The sequence below is a fragment of the Thalassophryne amazonica genome, chromosome 1 (assembly GCF_902500255.1).
Source record: "Thalassophryne amazonica chromosome 1, fThaAma1.1, whole genome shotgun sequence".
Classification (NCBI taxonomy): Eukaryota; Metazoa; Chordata; class Actinopteri; order Batrachoidiformes; family Batrachoididae; genus Thalassophryne; species Thalassophryne amazonica.
This window is the reverse complement of record NC_047103.1, coordinates 147,859,522-147,879,953: the sequence shown is the minus strand read 5'-3', so window position 1 is coordinate 147,879,953 and position 20,432 is coordinate 147,859,522. Positions and strand designations below refer to the sequence as shown.

Below are 20,432 nucleotides of genomic sequence, written 5' to 3'. Positions count from 1 at the left end.
TAAAATGAAAAATCCAGCAATGAAGGCCCTGGATTGTTGAGCAGTTAGAATCCTGCATCAGACAAGAATGAGACAACATTCCTCTCCTAAATCTCCTCACTTACCACACACAGACAGTGATGAGACCCTGAGCCCACCAAACTGAAGACCCCCCCCCACCGACTACGCCTTGATGTCCTGTCCATGAATATCATAAACCACATTGGTGACAAGGTGCAGCCCTGGCAGAGGCCAACCTCCACCAGCAATCAGTCAGACTTACTGCCGACGACCCGAACACAGTTCTCGCTTTGCGAGTACAGAGATTGGATGGCCCTGATGAGGGACCCCCGCACTCTATACTCCCGCAGCACCTCCCACAGTATATCCCAGGGTACCCGATCAAACGCCTTCTCCAAGTCCACAAAACACATGTAGACTGGAAGGGCATACTCCTAGGCCCCCTCCAGGATCCTTGTGAGAATGAAGAGCTGGTTGGTTGTTGCACAGCCAGGACAGAACACGCATTGTTCCTCTTGAAGCCGAGGTTTGAAGATTGGTTGAACCATCCTTTCCAGTACCCTGGAATAGACTTTGCCAGGGACACTGAGTAGTGTGATGCACCTGTAATTGGCACACACTCTCTGGTCCCCTTTTATAAGTGTGGGGAGGGACCACCACCCCAGTTTTCCACTCCCTTTTGGCACTGTCCCAGATCTCGCAATGTAGAAGAGATGTCTCATCCAAGACCGCTCACCCAGAGCCTTCAGTATTTCAGGACCACCAGGGACACTGATGATGATCCACCATCAGCTTCCACCTCTGCCTCTACTACAGAGGGTGCTCCAGTCTGATGCCGGAGTTCCTCATAGTGTTCCTTCCGGCGCTGGATTACCTCCTCACTTGAGGTCAACAAAGTCCCATCCTTACTGTATACAGCTTGGATGGTTCCCTGTTTTCCTCTCCATAGTTCCCTCACAGTCCCTCACTGACGGGCCCTCCGTCCAGGCTCCAGACGGAGGTCCGGGGTTCCTCCAGGCCAGATCACGTTTCCTCTGTTTTGTTTTTTTGTGGCGTCTTTGTGAAGCATTCTTAGTCTGGCTCCTTACCTGAGATCAGTTTGCCATGGGAGACCCTACCAAGAGCACGAAGGCTCCAGACAGCACAACTCTCAGGTTTATAGGGACACACAATCCACTCCATCAAGATAAGGTGGTGGTTCCCGGAGAGGCATCTTCTTAGCATCATGATAAATATTTGAGCTTCTTGCTACTGTAACTTAGAAGTGATGAAGCTTTTCTGGATGAAGAGCGACATGTTTTTGAGGAACTAAACAAATCTGTTTGACCTGACTCAACCCACTTGAACCATGACATGGATGACTGAGAATTTCCATAGACAATATCCTGAAATGTTTTGTGCACATAACAGCTAAACTGTAGTAACAGTGTCTGACCAGAATTTTGTCTGACTTGTTAGATTAGTGTGTAGACATTGAAGAAAATCAGATGCGATGATCATTAAGATGCAGTGTTGGCATCTGTTGTCTGGGAACCTGTTTTGGCCATCGTTGGGAATGCTCATCTGTCAAATGATTTCATCACAAAGTGTTCTCAGCTGTTAGCTATTTGCTGTTATAACCACACTGTGTTATCATTTTGATGTTAAAGGTTCCCCAGCACTATAAACAAAGGGGCTACCGGCCCATCTCAGCCTGGGAGGCATATGACGCTTTTATTCCCCTTCCACCAGACACGCTGCTTTACACTGCAGTTTCTGTAAGTAAACAGCACCTGGATTGTAATTTAAAATAAAATTGGTGGAATCACTGTTTACTCATTTCATTATGTTTTGATTCATTTTAATTGATGCATCCATTCATCTATACAGGACAGTGAAAATGAAGAAGAGAATGTGGAAACGAGAAATCTTAGCTTCAGCATCCCTGAAGCTCTGCTGAAACCTTTTCCAGCACACCCACTACGAATTTTTGTAAGGCTCTTATTCATCTTTGTTAAAGTTTTTAAACATAAAGAGAACATGAGAGGTTATATTTCAGTGCAGTAATATAACTAGTGTTTCTATATTTATCTCATTTTGTGTTTTAGAACCCAGCACCTGGCCTACGGGCTTACAAACCCACACCTAAATACCTGGAGACTGATTTGGAGTACCACCTCTGCCCTTTGCCCAGGTTAGATCTTGCTTATATTCAAGTCCCTAACCACCAGTACTGAAAAATGAAGCTAACATGGAAGTGGAAAATCTTGCAGTTCCTTGAACTGCCACTTGAGGTTGACTCCAAAAGCAAGTCATTCCCCATAGATACCCATGCCAAAATGACCAACCTTACAGCAGAAATGTAAAAATGGTAAATGGACTGCATGTATATAGCGCTTTCCCATCTGCATCATACGCTCAGTAACAATAATGCCTCACATTCACCCCGATGTCAGGGTGCTGCTGCAAGGAGCTTACTACACACCGGGGGCAACTAGGGGATTAAGTACCTTGCCCAAGAGCCCTTAGTGATTTTTTGTTCAGGGTGGGATTTGAACCAAGGATCCTCTGGTCTCAAACCCAACACTTAACCACTAGACCATCACCTCCCCAGAAATAAACATGTTTACAGCCTGAACCAACAACAACAAAACCCGTTTTGGTCCATAGAGCTTATTTCCCCCTTCATGACAGTTATATGTTGGGTGGGGCAGGGGGGGTGGGGTGGGGTTATAATCCAACAGTTTAGCCTTTTTCATTGAATTATTAGGGGCGTGGTCACTTTGAGTGACACCTATGTGCTAGAGTCAGAGCCCTGCGAGCAATGCTAGCTTCTGTGGAGTGTCCTCCTTTCTGAGCATTTGATTGCATATATCAGAGGTAATATGGCTTCCTGTGTGGTTAATTGTACTGATGGACGATCAAGACATCAGTACTCCAGTATTTCCGCTGAGTGAAATGTTTGTATTATTGAATTTATATCTTAGCACTTTTGGCATCAAGTTAGCACTAATTAGCACTAATTAACTAATGGTGCCATGGTTACTTAGGCAATATGGCAGTCATATCTTTTGACAGCCGCACCTAACCACCACCAAGTCCACAATAATATGCGTTAATGAAGCACCTGAACCAAAGGTAGCCTATTAACTTTACCTTAGCTTTGCTTGTTTGGTAACTGTGAGATGGGGGTGTAATGGAGCTTTATCTGCCCTGCTCAGGTAACACCAGTTTTGCCTGTGCTCCACCTTTTTGCCTGTTGGCTGGGAGTGAGGTGGAGTTAGGCACTGTCAGGATGTGACATTTGGAGCCATTTGAGCTTCAAATCTGTTATTCAGAAAACTTATGGGTGGCATCACAGCAGGTTTGCCTAGTGTGTGTGTATACAGTATGAGTGTACATTAAGCAGATCGTAGTGCATACCTTCAGGTGTATGTTAAATTTGTCCGCAGTGCAGTCATAATAAGTGTAACTTGTTGGTAATCTGCATGAGTGTTTTAATTTGAATTGGAATTATAGTGATTTGCAAAACCAGTTTACACTATTTCAATACAGATAAGGAAAGTGTTTTCTGTATGCAGGTATCCAGTCCCTGAAAATAACACTTGTGGCATCAAGACACAAACCCCAAGCACTCAGAAAAGGTTTCTTGACCACAAGGTAATTTAGCGTCATAGATATCACAATTTATTTCTTTAGTTTTCTGCCCTTTTGTAAAACAACTGCCAGTTTTATATCTGACATCTGTTTGATATTTACTTTTTTCTGTGCATCAGGAGATGATCAAAGGGGTCATGACATGGAAGAATTTTGATTCGATCACCTTGAAGCATCTGTCCAAACAGCCTGCTCTCACCAGCTCCTGGGCCCTGCGGAGGTACGTGAAAACCTCAATATGAAGTTTTGTCCTTGATAGTATCATGTATACAATGATCAGCATTGCAGTCCATGCTTAGCTTTCCAATAAATACATTTAAGGATGTTCCAAAGAGCTTGGTTACACAGAAAAAGAAATGATTTGCCCAAAGTGGAGAGTACAGTCTAAGGTAAGTAGTGGGATTATGGCAACTGCAGCCACCATATGAAAGAATGAAGTAGCTATTGTTTCCAGAGTACAAGTCACTGTTTTTTTTACTAGTTTGGGATGTGCTGTGACTTACAGTTCAGTGCAACTTTTATATTGAAAAATTGCACAAATGCTATTTTTGTAGGACTTTCACAGGAATCAAAGCAGTAAACAAAATAAACTCTAATATAAAAATAATAACTGTCCATAAAAAGTGCACTTCCAACAATGCACAAAAATACAAATTAAAGCACTGATAATGGAGAAAAAGTGCAACATATACTTTGTGCGAGTTATACTCCAGAAAATATAGTAGTCATAACAGCCCCACTGATATCTGACATCCTGGGCCTGTATCTGCAAAGCAACTCATAGCCCTCTCAAAGAGCTCCTAACTTAGCCTAAAATTTCCTGGCAAGCAAAGCCGAAGAGTGAGCCAGCAGGTGTCTGAGAGCAACTCTGAGCAAGAAGGGGACAAAAATCTCTATCTTTGTGAGGAGGTGGGGTTGACCCCATTGCTAGCTATGATGCAGTCGTCTAAGAGCTGTGATTGGTTGTTACAGAAAGGGGAGGAGAAATAAAAAACAAATGCGCTCTGCCCTCCTAGTCATGAATGGACAGTGAAATCAACTGATCATATAAGCTGAACTGCATTAAGACGCGTAATCGTGAGGATAACTTTGTTATGATGATGAAACCCAGCAAAATGAAATGAATTGTAACACAGGTTGTAAATGTTTGAACGTACCTCATTCACATGCTGATTATCTATATATTAAAAGCGTGTGTGCGTGTTTATTTAGTACGGTCATTGTGAGTACATAATATAATTCTAAATATGTTAAAAATACATGGATGACACAAGAAAGTAAAAACATTTATTTCCACTGTGGTCCATTTAAAATCAAATGACGAAATAGATGTAATAATAAAAGAAAATAACAATATTAACAATACAGATAATAATAATAATAATAATAATATTAAAAGATAGTGATCATTTTAACAGTGTGTATATGATAATAAGAACCTAAGCGATTCATAAATACATTAAGACTGTAAATTAACATAGCATAATTACGTAGATCAAGCTAGTAGCGTGTTACTGACCCACTGTCATCCTGCATATGGCAAATATCTCTGCTTCCTCTCTATCTTTTCCACCATCTTCTCTGTTTAAGACACTCTTAAGCTTCTTAAAAGTCCTCCTCCACAGTAGATATTGCTGAGTAAAATTTACTCTGCGGGGATAACATTTGGTCCCAGTCTAAGTAGAGTAAAATACACTCTGTTATAGAGTAAAATCAGCTGTACCGTCTTGTCAAATCAAGTGTTTCTACTCCAGTAAGAGTTGATTTTACACTGTGATATAGTTGATTTAACAGTGTGATAGAATATATTTAACTCTAATTGGACTGGAACCAAATGTTATCCTAGCAGAGTAAATTTTACTCTGCAAAATTTACTGTGTGTGTGTGTGTTTACCAGTTTGGCACCTTAGGAGCGCTCTTATGGTCTAAGGTGCTTTGTGGACAACTTTCATCTTACCAAAGGGAAAATTCTAAGAAATGTCTTTTTCTGAGAATAACGTCGCTAGGAGCTATTTTTAGCCTTAAGCTGCTTTGTGGATACAGGCCCTGGCTCTGAAAATTACTTCCTGACATTTTCTTTGTGTCTTTAAATAAAAGCAAAACTATGTTGACCAAATACCATCAAATATGATGTCACTTAAGTGTTCTTTCTTATGTGACTCCTTGAATATATCCAATAGCTCTTGGTACTTACTGCAGGTCCACACATTTTTTAACCTTTTCCAATCTTCCAATTTTGTCCCCCAAATAAGATTAGGGCCCCTTCACACATAGTACAAATGTGGCTGAATTGCGCACGAAGCAGGAATCATATGCAATACATGTAAAATTGGAGCTGCCTCTAACACCACGTACACCTGTTGCTACAACTATTTGCACAGAGAGTGCCCTGTGAGAGCCCATTCGATCCCTCTTGCGGCAGGTGTCGGCCAAATTCCAGGTGACACACCCAAACATCTAACACCGCTCGCTTGACACTTAGAAAATGTGTGGCCATTCGCACTGTTGGCACAAAAACAGTCAGCAGATGATCACTGTCGAGCTGGATGTGAAATTTGTCTAAGTGCTTCCATGAGTGTGGCGTTGCAAAACAGCATGTGACATGCGTGTGAATCGCACGTGTTGTGCAGCGAGGAATCTGAATGTTATGTCACCCACGTGAGGTCTGTTCCACATGACGCGGTGTCTGTCCTGCGGTGCGCCGTCCACAGGACACGCGTGTTGGGGCAGACACGCGCATGGGGCCAGCTGGACACACCAGGCCAGTAGATGTGGACATAAGAGCGAACTGCTCCATTCATGAGCTGTTTCGCCGTGATTTCCCCTGATTTGTACTTATCTGTACTAGGTGCGAAGGGGCCCTAAGGAAAGCAAAAATTCTAACTGACAGCAACCACCAAGAAGTTGAAAGAGCGAGAACTTCCCATGCTTAAATCAGAATTATCTCCAGTTGAATGATGAGAATCTCAAAGTTGTTTACAGAAGAAAAAGTGGTCAATGATTGTTGATAAAATTAACAACTGAATTGGGTCATATTTTAAGTGTTATTCTGGTGATTTGTTTTGATTTCATTTGTTGATTCTAATTTCATTTATGTTTTGTGTATGCATCTCTCTCAAAATGCAATAAGCTTGTCCCCAAAATCTAATCACTAGTTCCACGTCTCAGCAGTACCTCAATAAAAAAGTCATTAAGTCATTTTAGCAAAAAAATCATTTTATATTTTTTCACATTATAGCATCACAAACTACCTTTCAAAAAAAACAAAATGAAAAATTGGAGACATTTTTTATATTCCTGCACAGATGTACCTTCTTCTCGTTTTTCAGTAAATTATTTATTTGGTTTAAAAAATAATTAAAACCTAATTCATTTTATATACCCACTTACTCCAGTCAAGGGTCACAGGGGGGCTGGATCCAGATCCGGATCTGGATTTTGGATCAAGTTTCACTTATATAGGCTTTGAAGGATTATGTCAAAACTACTTAACCGATTCTCACCAAATTTGCACCACATATAGATATTAGGGCTTGGAAGACTCCACTGATCCGGTGTCACTGACTGAACAGTCCCCCTAAAAATCGGTCCCCCCTGATGACGCATTCACAGATTAACACTTCGTTTCTGCTTCAAACTGCACTCCAGTCATCATCTATCTCAGCGACAGATATCTGAAGCTTTTGTACAACAATCATTTCCATATAAATTCAGCATTGGCTAAACAAGCTGCTAGCTGATGCGTTCACTGCATGTCGGTCATTTCAAAGTGTCTCGGAATTTCATGGAGTTTCTGCTTAAAACTGCCTCGTTTCTGCTTAAAACTGACTTTAGAATGATTTAAGAGGCTTTACCTTTATCGGCTGATGGTTAATAATCCCATTAATCCATTTGATTGCTTCTGTGGTCCGAAATGAGGCATGCGCAGATGCAAAAGGCGGACTGATTTTTAGGGGCGGTCTGCGACACCGGATCCGGAATAACAGATCAATAAGCTCTGATTGCTCTTGTTAAAATATAAAATTAGAGTTGGTGACGGTTGAAGCTTGATTTGACATAGTCATTCTTTCTTTTTTAAAAGTATGACATTGTTGCAGTTATATTTCAAAAGGGAAATGCATTCCATGGCTAATGAATTTGGCCACATGAAGGAAAGGATTCTTCTAAGCACTTTAAACTCCTTACTTGACTTCATGTACAGTGAGTTTAAGGAACCACTGTCCACCTGACGTGCATCTCAGGAAGCTTCCTCCTTACATTTATATTGCATAATTATCCACTGAGGCAAAGTATTCTCTTTGTGCCCGCCAGCACAGATCTGCAGGATACCTTTAGATTTGTTCTTTTTCACATGAGGTTAGATCTTGCTGCCTCCATGCTCAGTGCAGTTAATGTCCTGTCACTGCCTCTGCAGTTACACATCCACTATGTCTCTAGCCAATAATATGAACTATAAACGATGTGAATTAGGTCAGCTGTAAAGGAAATGAGTCTAAACTCAACAGTAACAAAGGAGAGAGCAGTATGTGTGAAAGACTAAAATGATTTATGTCTTAACTACCGACAAATACCTGTTTTCAAGACTTAATTATTCTCATGTGAGATCCACATGTGACTTTCAGCAGTTCAGGCTTGTTGAAAAATTTTGTGCTGTGATTAGCATTTCCATTATTATTTCCAGTGTTACATCATAACTTGTATTTCGTGGTGTTACATGGAGGTTATTACAGGCAGCGACGCACACTAACATGGCCGCACCATGCACACACACGCAACACTCATTTTGATTTGACGCCACAGATGTAATGGCATACTCACATCACCAAATATTGCAGTAGATCTACTGGACTTTCATAAAGAATTTTGTGTGAGAGGAGATTGATGTCACCATTGCTGAAATCCTGAATATGAATAGCCAAATAAATAAATAAATTCGACACCTAGAATGTTGGAACCTTCCAACTTGCACAGATGAAGGGGTCCAGATCAAACCCATGGAGCACAGAGTAACCACCAAGAGAACATATTGTATAGTGCTCAAAATGCTATTGCGTGGATACAAGCTGAATAATTAAATAATTTTAACAGTGCAAATGGTATTCATTCCTACATAAGGGAAAAGCCTGGGCTGTCACGTTGACTTACATACTCGTATCTCTCTGAGCAAACAAAAACTGTTTGCTGTTTTCCACATAAACACATATAATGTCTGTCTCAGCTTCACATGCTTTACATGACAGTGCAGAGAGGAGATGCTTGTGTGCACAAATTAATCAACCATGAGAATTAATTAATCAGATTAAACACTGGTGCTGTGCGTTGCTGCATCACCATATCACAGAACTGTCTTGGGTCCTAGATGGCGACCACCCAGGCAGGCAATTAAACAATTCAACAAAATATTGTATCTCACACAGTAGCATTTTGTGTTTTCTCCATGTAATCTGGAGTTGCGTCAGGAAGTATCTGGTGTAAAGCCTGCGCCAAATCAATATCTAGATCCACCTCAGATTTGCTGTGGCAACCCCGAGTGCAAAACAAGGGAGCAGCTGAAGGGACTTACTTACACAGTAGCATTTTGAGTGCTCAGTGCAGTCAAGCATGCCCCCCCCATACACACACATTATATATATATATATATATATATATATATATATATATATATATATATATATATATATATATATATATATATATATATATATATATATATATATAATATATATATATATATATATATAATATAAAATATGTGTGTGTACACAGCACATCCAGAAAGTATTCACAGCGCATCATTTTTTTCCACATTTCATGTTACAGCCTTATTTCAGTTTTTTTTTTTCTGTAAAATTCTACACACAATACTCCATAATGACAATATTAATTTTTTTTTCAGATTTTTGAAAATTTATAATATATATATACTTGTATATACACGAGGTCTGTTAGAAAAGTATCGGACCTTTTTATTTTTTGCAAAAACCTGATGGATTTGAATCACGTGTGCTTGCATGAGCCAACCTTGAACCTTCGTGCGCATGCGTGAACTTTTTCACGCCTGTCGATTGTGTCATTTGCTGGTAAGCAGCCTTTGTGTGAGGATGTGTTGCGCTCTCGGCGGATTTTCATTGCAAGGAAAATGGCGGAACGACTGGAGCAGCGCGACATCAAATTTTGCCAGAAACTGAGCGACAGCCAGGTGGAAACCATTTGGAAGATTCAGACGGCGTTGGAGTCCAGCATGTCCTGTGAGACTTCAACACGGAGGTGCTTTTGCTCTTCTGTCAGCTTCGGCACCAATTTCACCGCCACTCTTTTCATGGCCAAATCTTCTGTCACAGTGGAATGTTCCAAAAAAAGTCCGCGATTTCTCTGGATAGTCACACGGCGGTCCCGCATCACCACAGTGTTCACTTTGGAAATGATCTGGTCATTTCAGCATGTTGATGGCTGACCGGAGCGTGGCTCGCTCTCCACCATTGTGCGGACGTCTTTAAACCGGTTGTACCGCTCCTTAATCTGTGTGACGCCCATAGCATCATCACCGAAAGCCGTCTGAATCTTCCGAATGGTTTCCACCTGGCTGTCGCCCAGTTTCTGGCAAAATTTGATGTGGCGCTGCTCCAGTCCTTCCGCCGTTTTCCTTGCAGTGAAAATCCGGCGAGAGCGCAACGCATGTCCTCACACAAAGGCTGCTTACCAGCAAATGACGCAATCGACAGGCGTGAAAAATTTCATGCATGTGCACGAAGGTTCAAGGTTGGAGATATATATATATATATATCCACTTTATCCGAAGTCGGGTCGTGGGGGCAGCAGCTCAAGCAAAGCCGCCCAGACCTCCCGATCCACACACACCTCCCCCAGCTCCTCCGGGGGAACCCCAAGGCGTTCCCAAGCCAGCCGAGAGATGTAATCCTTCCAGTGTGTCCTGGGTCTTCCCCGGGGCCTCCTCCCAATGGGACGTGCCCGGAACACCTCTCCAGCGAGGCGTCCAGGGGGCATCCGAAAAAGATGCCCGAGCCACCTCAACTGACTCCTTTCGATGTGGAGGAGCAGCAGCTCGACTCCGAGCTCCTCCCGAGCTTTATATATATATATATATATATATATATATATATATATAAAAACCTAAGAAATCACATGTACATAAATATTCACAGCCTTTGCCATGAAGCTCAAAACTGAGCTCAGGTGCATCCTGTTTCCATTGGTTATCTGTGAGATGTTTGTGCAACTTAATTGGAGTCCACATGGGGTAAATTCAGTTGATTGGTGTAATGAATGTAGCCACAGACATATCTCAAAAGTGGCCTTAATTTGTTGTTTGTGTTGTGGTCAAGTTGAAGACAGATGTTTAATCAATTGTATCCAGAAGTTATGACTTTCAGATTAAACACAGAATAATATTGATCATAAAATGATCAAGTTCCTGCGGTATGCAGGTGGTGCCCCTTTTCAGGTTTTTAATTAAATTTCAGATTTAATTAAATATTGTTTTAACTTATATCCGATACATTGGACATGATTTGGAAAGACACACACCTGTCAACATATAAGGTCCCACAGTCCAGGTGCTCCGGCTTCCTCGTACATTCAAAGACATGCAGGTTAGGTGAAATGGAAACTTTAAATTGTCTGTAGGTGTGCGTGTGGGTGTGAATGTGTTTCTATGTCTATATGTGTAGCCTGGCATCCTGTCCAGGGTGTACCCCACCTCACGCCCTGTGACTGCTGGGATGGGCTCCAGCCCCCTGTGACCCTTAATTGGAGTAATCGTTACGATGAGTTAGTGAGTAAGTTTCTACCACTCTTGAGCTCTGCATCAACTGCAGATGTGAAATCTGGTTGTTTAGCTCCCAGGCCCTCCTCCTCAGCTGCATGGAGTGGACTTAAGGCTAATCACCATAATTTATTCTTCAGTACGTTTCTGCGTTACATTGAAATAGTTATGATGCAGCAGTGCGGCATTGTATCATTGTGTCATGTATGATCAGCTGAAGGCCACTGTTGGTTCTGCAGACATACTGAAAAACATCAGCTTATGTAACTACTTTATACTGAGTTTACATAGGAAAGCTAAAGTACCCATTTTTGATGCAGTAATATTTACACTGCTTCATAATGCAGACGCTTTAAATTTTCCCATCGTGGCTCTTTGTGCACTCTCACAGTGTGACTGTTCCTATGTTGTAGGTCGCATCACGTTTTTTCTTTCATCTCGCCATTTCAGAAATTCTGTTCAGCAGACGAGACAGCCTTCAAAAACCAGACATTGTAGGCGTCTGTTTTATTTCTGCTCAGCCGTAATGTGTCTGTCAGCACGATTAACTTTTACTCAAGAACACTTTTGTTATTCCTGCTCCAACTGAGATTTTAAACAGTCCCGAGCAGTCCTTCCTTCAAAGTGAGATGGAGAAGATTTCTGACCTTTATCTCCATGTGGTAACATTTGCTTTTGTACTTCAGGATGAAAACCATGTGCACGTGTGTCTCCTGTAGGTCTGTTGACTACAACACAGAGATACTTCCACTCACCGCTCCTCCTCTTCCTCTTAGTGGTTTTCCGGATGACCTGGTAATGCTAATGGACAAAACGTAAGTCCATACAACACTGTTGACACTGCTGTCCTTGCTGGAAGCTTTTAGTAAAGTCTCTGCTGTCACGCTTGTGTGTGTGTGTGTGTGTGTGTGTGTGTGTGTGTGTGTGTATGTGTGTGTGTATGTGTGTGTGTGTGTGTGTGTGTGTGTGTTCGTTCGTGTTCATGTGTAGATCTGAAGAATCAGGAATCCAGCTGACACCAGAGATGATCAAAGCTGAGTTTTTGAGTCCAGAAGTTCCTTTCTCTACCAATAACCTCATGTCAGGAGTGACAGACAGGTGAGACGACAGCAGACAGTTTTTATTCATCACTAGCTTGGTGACTCTGTCATATTTTTGAATATACATGTATGATAAAGATGCAGTTTGGGAAGATCTGGTAGTGGCTCAAGAAACAATTACCTCCTGTTACAACATTCCCCGGTCTCATTTATGAGCTTCACTGCACCACAATGGACATATTCATTGTCCATGATACCTGTTTCGTCAGGTGTTCACAGTCAAGTTTAGGATGATAGCTTAGGGCAAAACATTTGCATATGTTCTCCTCATCGTCTGTCTTTGTTTGACCACTTCTTCCTTCCTTTCCTGTTCAGATGGCCACTTTATTGTCTGTATTTGCACTACGTAAACTGTCATCTGGTTTACTGCTTGGAGTTATTTTCTTTCTCCTTGCCATATTGCAAACCTTGAAATGAAGGAAATGTTTTGCAATAAGAAAACATATACCTCATTAAAAATGTATGATTTTACACATAATAGTATTATTTTCAGCTGTCCCTCCATGCAACACTTTCTCTGTTTGAAAATAATTTTTTTAGCTTTATCTTGGTGAAACCACTACAAACAACTTATTATGTCCTCATCTATGTGGATTTGTTGCCATCTCTATGGCAACAGCCTCATTTTGAGGGGAGACAAAGGAGGAGTTTCGCAAAGTTTTGGTGTTGTGCCTCCACAATTTGTGTTGAATTTTGAAAGTGCTGAGAATTGTACACACAAACTACGGAAGGTTCTTTATTTCTCAAGTTTTCTGGCTGAAATATCATTTAATGTGGAGAAAATTATTAAATTTTAGTGCAAATTTTGGGGTATCTAGTGTGTAGATGCTGAGTAAATAGTGATCATCAGTAGCTGTAGATCATCTGATACTAGATCAGTAACCGATGTTGCCTGACAATGCAAGTGAGCCTCCTTATCTTAGTCTCTGAAGTGACCTTTCATTTAACACAAAGTCATTCCAGTGGTACCCAGTTCACACAAATGTACTATAAATAACACTCCAGCATGCTAATTCAACCTATTTTTCAACAAGATCAGGTTTAAAGCTAATGTGCATGATTTAGTGTCATCCAGTGGTGAAGATGCAGATTGCATTGTGCCATAGTCAATCAGGAGTTTGTTTCACTGGACATTTTTCTTCTTTGGTGATGGGGACTCGCTTGCCTTCTCTTGTGATAAGTAACATGTATGATTCTCCATTTCACAAAAATGATGGTTCTCCAACTTAGTAGTCTCCACTAGAGGGCTGCATTGGGATTGGGTCCCATGGGACCCAAAGCAAATCTTGCGGGAGCGGGCGGTCAGAGCTTCGCTGCGGGTGGCTAAAAATAAACACTGCAGGAACAGAAGCAACAAGATGACTCAGTCAACAAAGGAGAATAGTGTAAAGTATAAAGTATGCATGTTCACATGCTACTTTCATCTTAGATCATTTAACAGGAGCAGAGGATGTTACAGGAGGGAACAGACACAGCACAGCGAGTCTGTGTCTGCCTGTGTCATAGTGCAGTGAGTTACTGAACTGTCACATGAAACTGTCTTTAAACTGAAAACAAACCAAATACTAACGCTATTCCTGATCAGTGCATCAAAAGACATACAGGCCAGGGATATAACAAAACAAACAATCTCATGAATTTCTTTAGTAATATCAGTTATCAAGTTGTTCACCAATGAATATGGCTTTATACACCCTGAAGAAAACTTCGGCCTCAGGGTGTATGGTTTTCTTCAGGGTGTATAAAGCCATATTCATTGGTAAAACAACTTGATAATGATTTTATCATATACCTATAAATGATAAATGCACACAGAACACAATGCGCATGCTCTCCCTTCGCTCACTGCCTCCGGGGGTACGGATGCGGGACCCACAAAGAATCCAAGTCATGACCACGGAGCTCTGCGGCTGCGGTTACCGAGACCATGCAGCGGGCACTACGCATCAAAACAGCGAGCATATTCTCTGGACCTGTTGCTGCATGCAGCTCGGCACAGCAGACAGGGGGGTGGTGTGAGTGGCCCGCTGCGGCGCTTACTGAGCCCGCAGACTCAGTAAGCGCATTGGAGGCATTGAGAGCAATCGCAGTGATGCCGACCGGTGTCACGTACAATTCTTTCCGCTGTACAATTCTTTCCGCCGTACAATTCTTTCCACCTCGCTTAGGAAACAGCGCTTGGAACCTGAGGTGGATGGATGATGGAAGAAGCAAAACAGCTTCCCAATTTACGTTGATATTTTGATGAATTTTTGATTATTTCTTTATTTACAGCAGCTTCATTAAACAAATGTACTCGAATGATTATCAGCATGACGGCGAGCTTACAGGCTAACCTTCGCTAACACTAGAAGACAGTTGCCAGTTATGGCTTCTGAAACAAGGGAGAAAAAAGAAACAGCACCGTTCAGCTGAAGCATTAGTGGACGTACGTGACACCGGTGGGAAATACACACGTGGAACAAGAGGTGACGCTCTTAACAGACAAAATATTTTGTTTCAGAAGCCATAACTGGCAACTGTCTTCTAGTGTTAGCAGAGGTTAGCCTGTAAGCTCGCCATCATGCTGATAATCATTCGAGTACATTTGTTTAATGAAGCTGCTGTAAATTAAGAGATTCATCAAAATATCTACATAAATTGCAAAGGTGTTTTGCTTCTTTCATCATCCATCCACCTCAAGTTCCAAGTGCTGTTTTCTAAGCGAGGAAGAAAAAATTGTACGTGACACCTGACTGGCTGATTACTCGGGTGGTATGAAAAATATTACCCGTCCACGAAAAGGGTGTATTGCTATTTATTCTTTAGTGTTTTATCCAATCATATCGGCGTATCATTTATAGGTATATGATAATAGCCTAAATGACGTGTTTTCTCCAGCAGGACAGAAGAATACACAAAATCAGTACATCTCTATTATTGTTCCCTTAGCGTTTCATGGGTGGATGCGGGACTGGACACACACGTTGCAGGTGCGGGTGGGAATGGTGAGAATTTCAGCAGGAATGAGATGAAGAATATAGTCCCACGCAGGGCTGTAGTCTCCACAAGCAAACAATAAACAGTGTATTGTTAGCATGATATCTCAAGAACCAATTGACCATTTTCATTAATGTAGCATAAGGGTGTACTTGGGTGATCTTCCAATGCCAGTCGGTTATGGTGACCTTGGGGTCAATTTCAAGGTCACAGCGAGATATTGAAGATATTGTCATTGCCACTATTGCTAGTGCGACATCTCAAGAGCCAGTTAACCAATTTCATTAATGTAGCATAAGGGTGTACTTGGGTGATCTCCCACTGCCAGTCGGGTATGGTGACCTTGGGGTCAATTTCAAGGTCACAACGAGATGTTCAAAATATATTGCCATTGCCACCCTTGTTAGCGTGATATCTCAAGAACTAGTTGACCAATTTCATTCATATTTAGCATAAGGGTGTACTTGGGTGATCCTCCAATACTTCGTATTACTTCTTTGTGGGGACCAGGGGAATATGTCATCTCCTGATGACTCTTGTTTATTCAGTCTTCCAGTCGTATTGCAAAATATGAAAGATGGAGTAGGTATACCTCATTTGGTCTACTGTATCAACGTGGCAGGGCAACATGCCAACCTCCATAAGGGAGCTCACTCCCTTATATACAAAGGACTCATTACAAGCTTATTAAAAGAGATCAATTCATTGTAGGTGGTTACGAATACTATATTTATTTATGCTAATAAACAGCCCTAAATCCTACACACTGTAGCTTTATTTACTATATTTTAACAATCACTTTGTAGTTTGTTTTCCAGTTGAACACAGTAAAAACTTCCCTCAGCAAAGCACCTTTGAAATATTTGGCACCAGTGGTTACATATTATCGATAGTGCCTTGAACCAGGAATAAACATGCACTTTTGTTTTAAAAACGGAAGTCTTCAAGATAAACTAAACATGAAGTTAATGAATAGGGGTGCACTCGAACTTCATTCCAAAATAGACAAAGAGAAAAAAGCTTCCTGGGAGCTAAATCACACTGGTTGATGCTTCTTTTAAACTGCTGTCAAAACTAAAATACATTATCCTGGATTATATAATTCATTACCCATTTGATCAGGCTTGTGTTGATTTGAACTGTCAGCCCTGTCCAAATTCATTGCCATTTTTTCCTGGCAATATCACATCAATTCATTGTGCACGTCATTGTGTTATCATGCCTAATGTATGCTGTGCTTTGTGATGTTTGTTACAGCTCATAAATAAGTCATTTCAAATGTTTCTCCGAAGACACTGAATGAAACATCGTTCTGCAAATAAAATAATCAAAATGATCATATCCTAATGAACTGAATATATCATCAGTCATTTAGTGAAGAAATAACAGAGGGATTTCATTTTATGACTAACTACTGATTTCTTACATTTTCAATTTCTTGTTTTCGACCCTTTTAACACAGATTTTGACATCATTTTCTTGTGCAGTGAAGGTTATGTGATCAGTGATATTTGGATATGGATTTCAATGAATCTGCATTTATTCATTCATTAATTTTCTGTACCCGCTTACTCTATTTAATAGGGATGTGAATCGTTCAACAACTCAATTCAATTCCGATTCTTGGGGTGACGATTCGATTCAGAATCGATTTTCGATTCAAAGAGATCTGAGAAATAGTTATATTACTTAAAAAATGTTTATGTTTAAGAAAATGCAGCTTTAAAAGGTTAATCAAGTGATTCTAGATGTAAATTTACTTATCTGCTTTGCTCGTTCGGAGTTGGTTGGCAGTTTAGCTCCGGGTGATAGCGTAGCATGTGGGCTTGCGGATTTGAAGTGTTTCCGAAGTACTTGACTTTCATTTTGCAGATTCTGCACACTACATAAGTCATGTCAAGCTCCTTCTTACGCAGCAAATAATAAAATCCAAAATGCGCCCAAACATTTGCCTTCAGCAAAGACGGTGCTGGCTGAATTAGCTCTTCGTCCGCCATGCTAAGCTACAGCCACTAAACTCTGCAGCGCACGAGTGTTTGAAACATGCCGGACCACCCACCCCACCCCACCCACCCCTCGCGGGGACGCTGTAGTACGGAAGCCGTTGCCTGACAAACAGTACACGCACCGAGTAAGCAAGATTGTGTTTAAAAAATGCTTTTAAGAAATCGATTCTTGGACATTTTGGATCGATTCAGAATCGTAATAAATAAGAATCGCGATTCGGACGTGAATCAATTTTTTCCGACACCCCTACTATTTAAGGATCATGGGGGGTCTGGAGCCTATCCCAACAGTTATAGGGCGAGAGGCGTGGTATACCCTGGACAGGAAGCCAGTCTATTGCATGGCTGCATGGAGACAAACTCATTCATCCCTACTGTCAATTTAAAGCTTAACTTGCATGTCACTGGAAGTGGGAGGAAGTTGGAACAGCTGGAGTTAACCCATGCAAACAATTCAAGGACATGCACAAGCCACACAGGAAGGACCACATGGGAAGCAATCCTACAACCTTTTTGCTGTGATGAAACACTGCTAACCACCTTGCCGCCCTAATTTGCATTTATATTGCACAAAACCACAATCTGTGTGAGGCAACTTTACATAGTTCATAACATTAGATAATCTCTGTCCATGAAAGACCAATGCCAATCAGGGATTAGACCAGGGATGGCAAAATACTATTTTTTTTCATGTCCAATACAATACAGATACTGTAAACTTCAGTATCTGCCAATGCCTTTGACACTCCAATATCATTTTTACTGTCTTAAAACAATACATCTGTCTGTCTACTTTGCTAAAGTAGCCATTGACTGTGAAACAAATATTCTACCCCACTAAGGGAAAGTGGGCAAAGCCCACAACATGGCTCAAATATGCAATCAAAGACTCAGATCAGATTTTTATTTTTTTTAATTTCCAATATCCAGTCCAGGACAGCATGTTGGCTTCCTGGTTAACACTGTTGCTTCACAGCAAGAAGGACATGGGATCGTTTCCCACCTGAGCCCTTTCTGTGTGGAGTTTGCATGTTCCCCCCATGTTTGGATGCATTTTTTCTGGATACTCCGGTTTCTTCCCACATCCAAAGACATGCAGGTTAGGTGCACTAGAATCTTTAAATTGACCCTGGGTGTGAATGTATTTGTCTGCCTGTGTATTCCTGCAGTAGACTGGCATCCTGTCCGGGGTGTACCCCACCTCAGGCCCTATGACTGGTGGGATAGGCTCCAGCCCCCCTGTGAGCCTTAACTGGAATAAGCAGGTATACAGCTCCAATTCCAATGAAGTTGGGACATTTTTTTGAGCACTTATCAACTTTTGTAGTCTTTTGTTGCCCGTGTCCTAGCTTTTTTTAAATGTGTTGCAGGCATCCATTTCAAAATGAGCAGATATTTGCACAAGAACAAAAAAGTATCAGTGTGAACATTAAATATCTTGTCTTTGAGGTGTTTTCAATTGAATATAGATTGAAGAGGATTTGCGAATCATTGTATTCTGTTTTTATTTACATTTCACACAATGTCCCAACGTCATTGGATTTGGGGTTGTAGAAAATGAATGAATGAATAGCCAATACAGTAATTTTGGTTAATGTCATTATGATACCAGTCCAAAATATGGGATCAGCACACCCCTAGCTTAGCCCTACCAAACACCCCCCGCCTCAAACTGTGGTAACTCACAAGCAAATATACATCAGAATTTGCAGTCTTGCTCGAGGGTAAATGTGATTAATTAAGTGATTAGAATTTCTTGTATCTGTGGTGAATCAGTCATGATATTTTCATGTATTGGTTGCTGTTGTCTGTGAAGTTGTCACACTCAGGGCGTATGTTTCCATGGTGCCACCTGGTACAACATGAGTGCTTTGTTGCTAAAAATATCCAAAAAGCATTGAGGTGATTCATCCTAAACACTGTTTTCAGGTCTCCAAGAAATGACCTGTGCGTCCTGTAAACAGAGTAGCATTCTAGCTTGTCACACCCCTTTTGCTTCTGGAAAGGGAAATTACATTTAAAATGAAATGATTCAACATTGATGATGTTTAATGTGTCGTGATTTTGAAGTAAAATGTGATTTTCTAACACTGTAGTCCTTTGATTCTTTGTTGCATTGCCACTTAATGCCTATTTTATGTGTGTGTTACCTTAAATTACTTTTGGCAGGTGTCAGAGGGAGCGTGAGGTAGAGGGGACCTACATGCCCGAGTTCAACCAGATGGGGAAAAGAGTAATGAGCCGGCTGAAGCAACTGGGACTAAGTGACACAACTTTCCATTCAGCAGGAGAATACCAATAGGCAACACACGCACATGCACACAACCACAGCTAAACAAGATGACCAGTGACTTTCTCACCCATCTACGAGCCTCACGCCAACTCAGAAATACAGTTAAGCCCCTCCTCCTAAAGAGCCTGAAAATTCATTATCCCTCCACCCACACATCTGGGTGCAATCACATCTGTATTCTAATAAGCTACATTACATTACAGCTGCATCTACTTAAAAAAAATCAGTTCATTTCAGTATACAGCGTCAGTCTTGCTGTGTGTTACATTTGTGACAGTCTGCTGTGAGACCACTTTTTGCATTCCGGTGTGTTTTCACATAAAAGCTTTTCCTTGCTTTCCATGATATGATTAACGATTTGTCGGCACTCTCCAGACTGCAGTTCAGATGAGGTGACCGCATGTCAACACGCTGCGATGGAGTCACGTGTGTGTCTGATTACACCCCTAGATGGCGCCCCATCGCTGCGCGGGCTGCTATTTGTCCTTCATGATGGAGCATTTTAAAAATAAAAAAAATACAGCAATCTTTTGCACCCTCTTTTTTGCATCATGTTTACAGGCTTGTGCACACTCTGTACAGTAGTCAGGCACATGCACAGTTTTAATGAAAGAGGTCACATTGCTTAGATGTGG

The 20,432-nt window shown here is 41.3% G+C and overlaps 1 protein-coding gene across 1 annotated transcript in view; it reads left to right on the top strand.

Annotated features, from left to right (window-relative positions):
* cfap221 (cilia and flagella associated protein 221) overlaps positions 1-20,021 on the top strand; it is a 60,395-nt gene extending 40,374 nt beyond the window's left edge. Inside the window, exons 18-25 of the mRNA XM_034175631.1 lie at positions 1,650-1,757; positions 1,870-1,971; positions 2,088-2,173; positions 3,561-3,639; positions 3,756-3,856; positions 12,139-12,234; positions 12,410-12,517; positions 19,674-20,021. Of these exons, the coding sequence (XP_034031522.1) occupies positions 1,650-1,757; positions 1,870-1,971; positions 2,088-2,173; positions 3,561-3,639; positions 3,756-3,856; positions 12,139-12,234; positions 12,410-12,517; positions 19,674-19,806 (813 nt within the window). The 3' untranslated portion in view covers positions 19,807-20,021. The remainder of the gene's footprint in view (positions 1-1,649; positions 1,758-1,869; positions 1,972-2,087; positions 2,174-3,560; positions 3,640-3,755; positions 3,857-12,138; positions 12,235-12,409; positions 12,518-19,673) is intronic.
* The last annotated feature ends 411 nt before the right edge of the window (positions 20,022-20,432 follow it).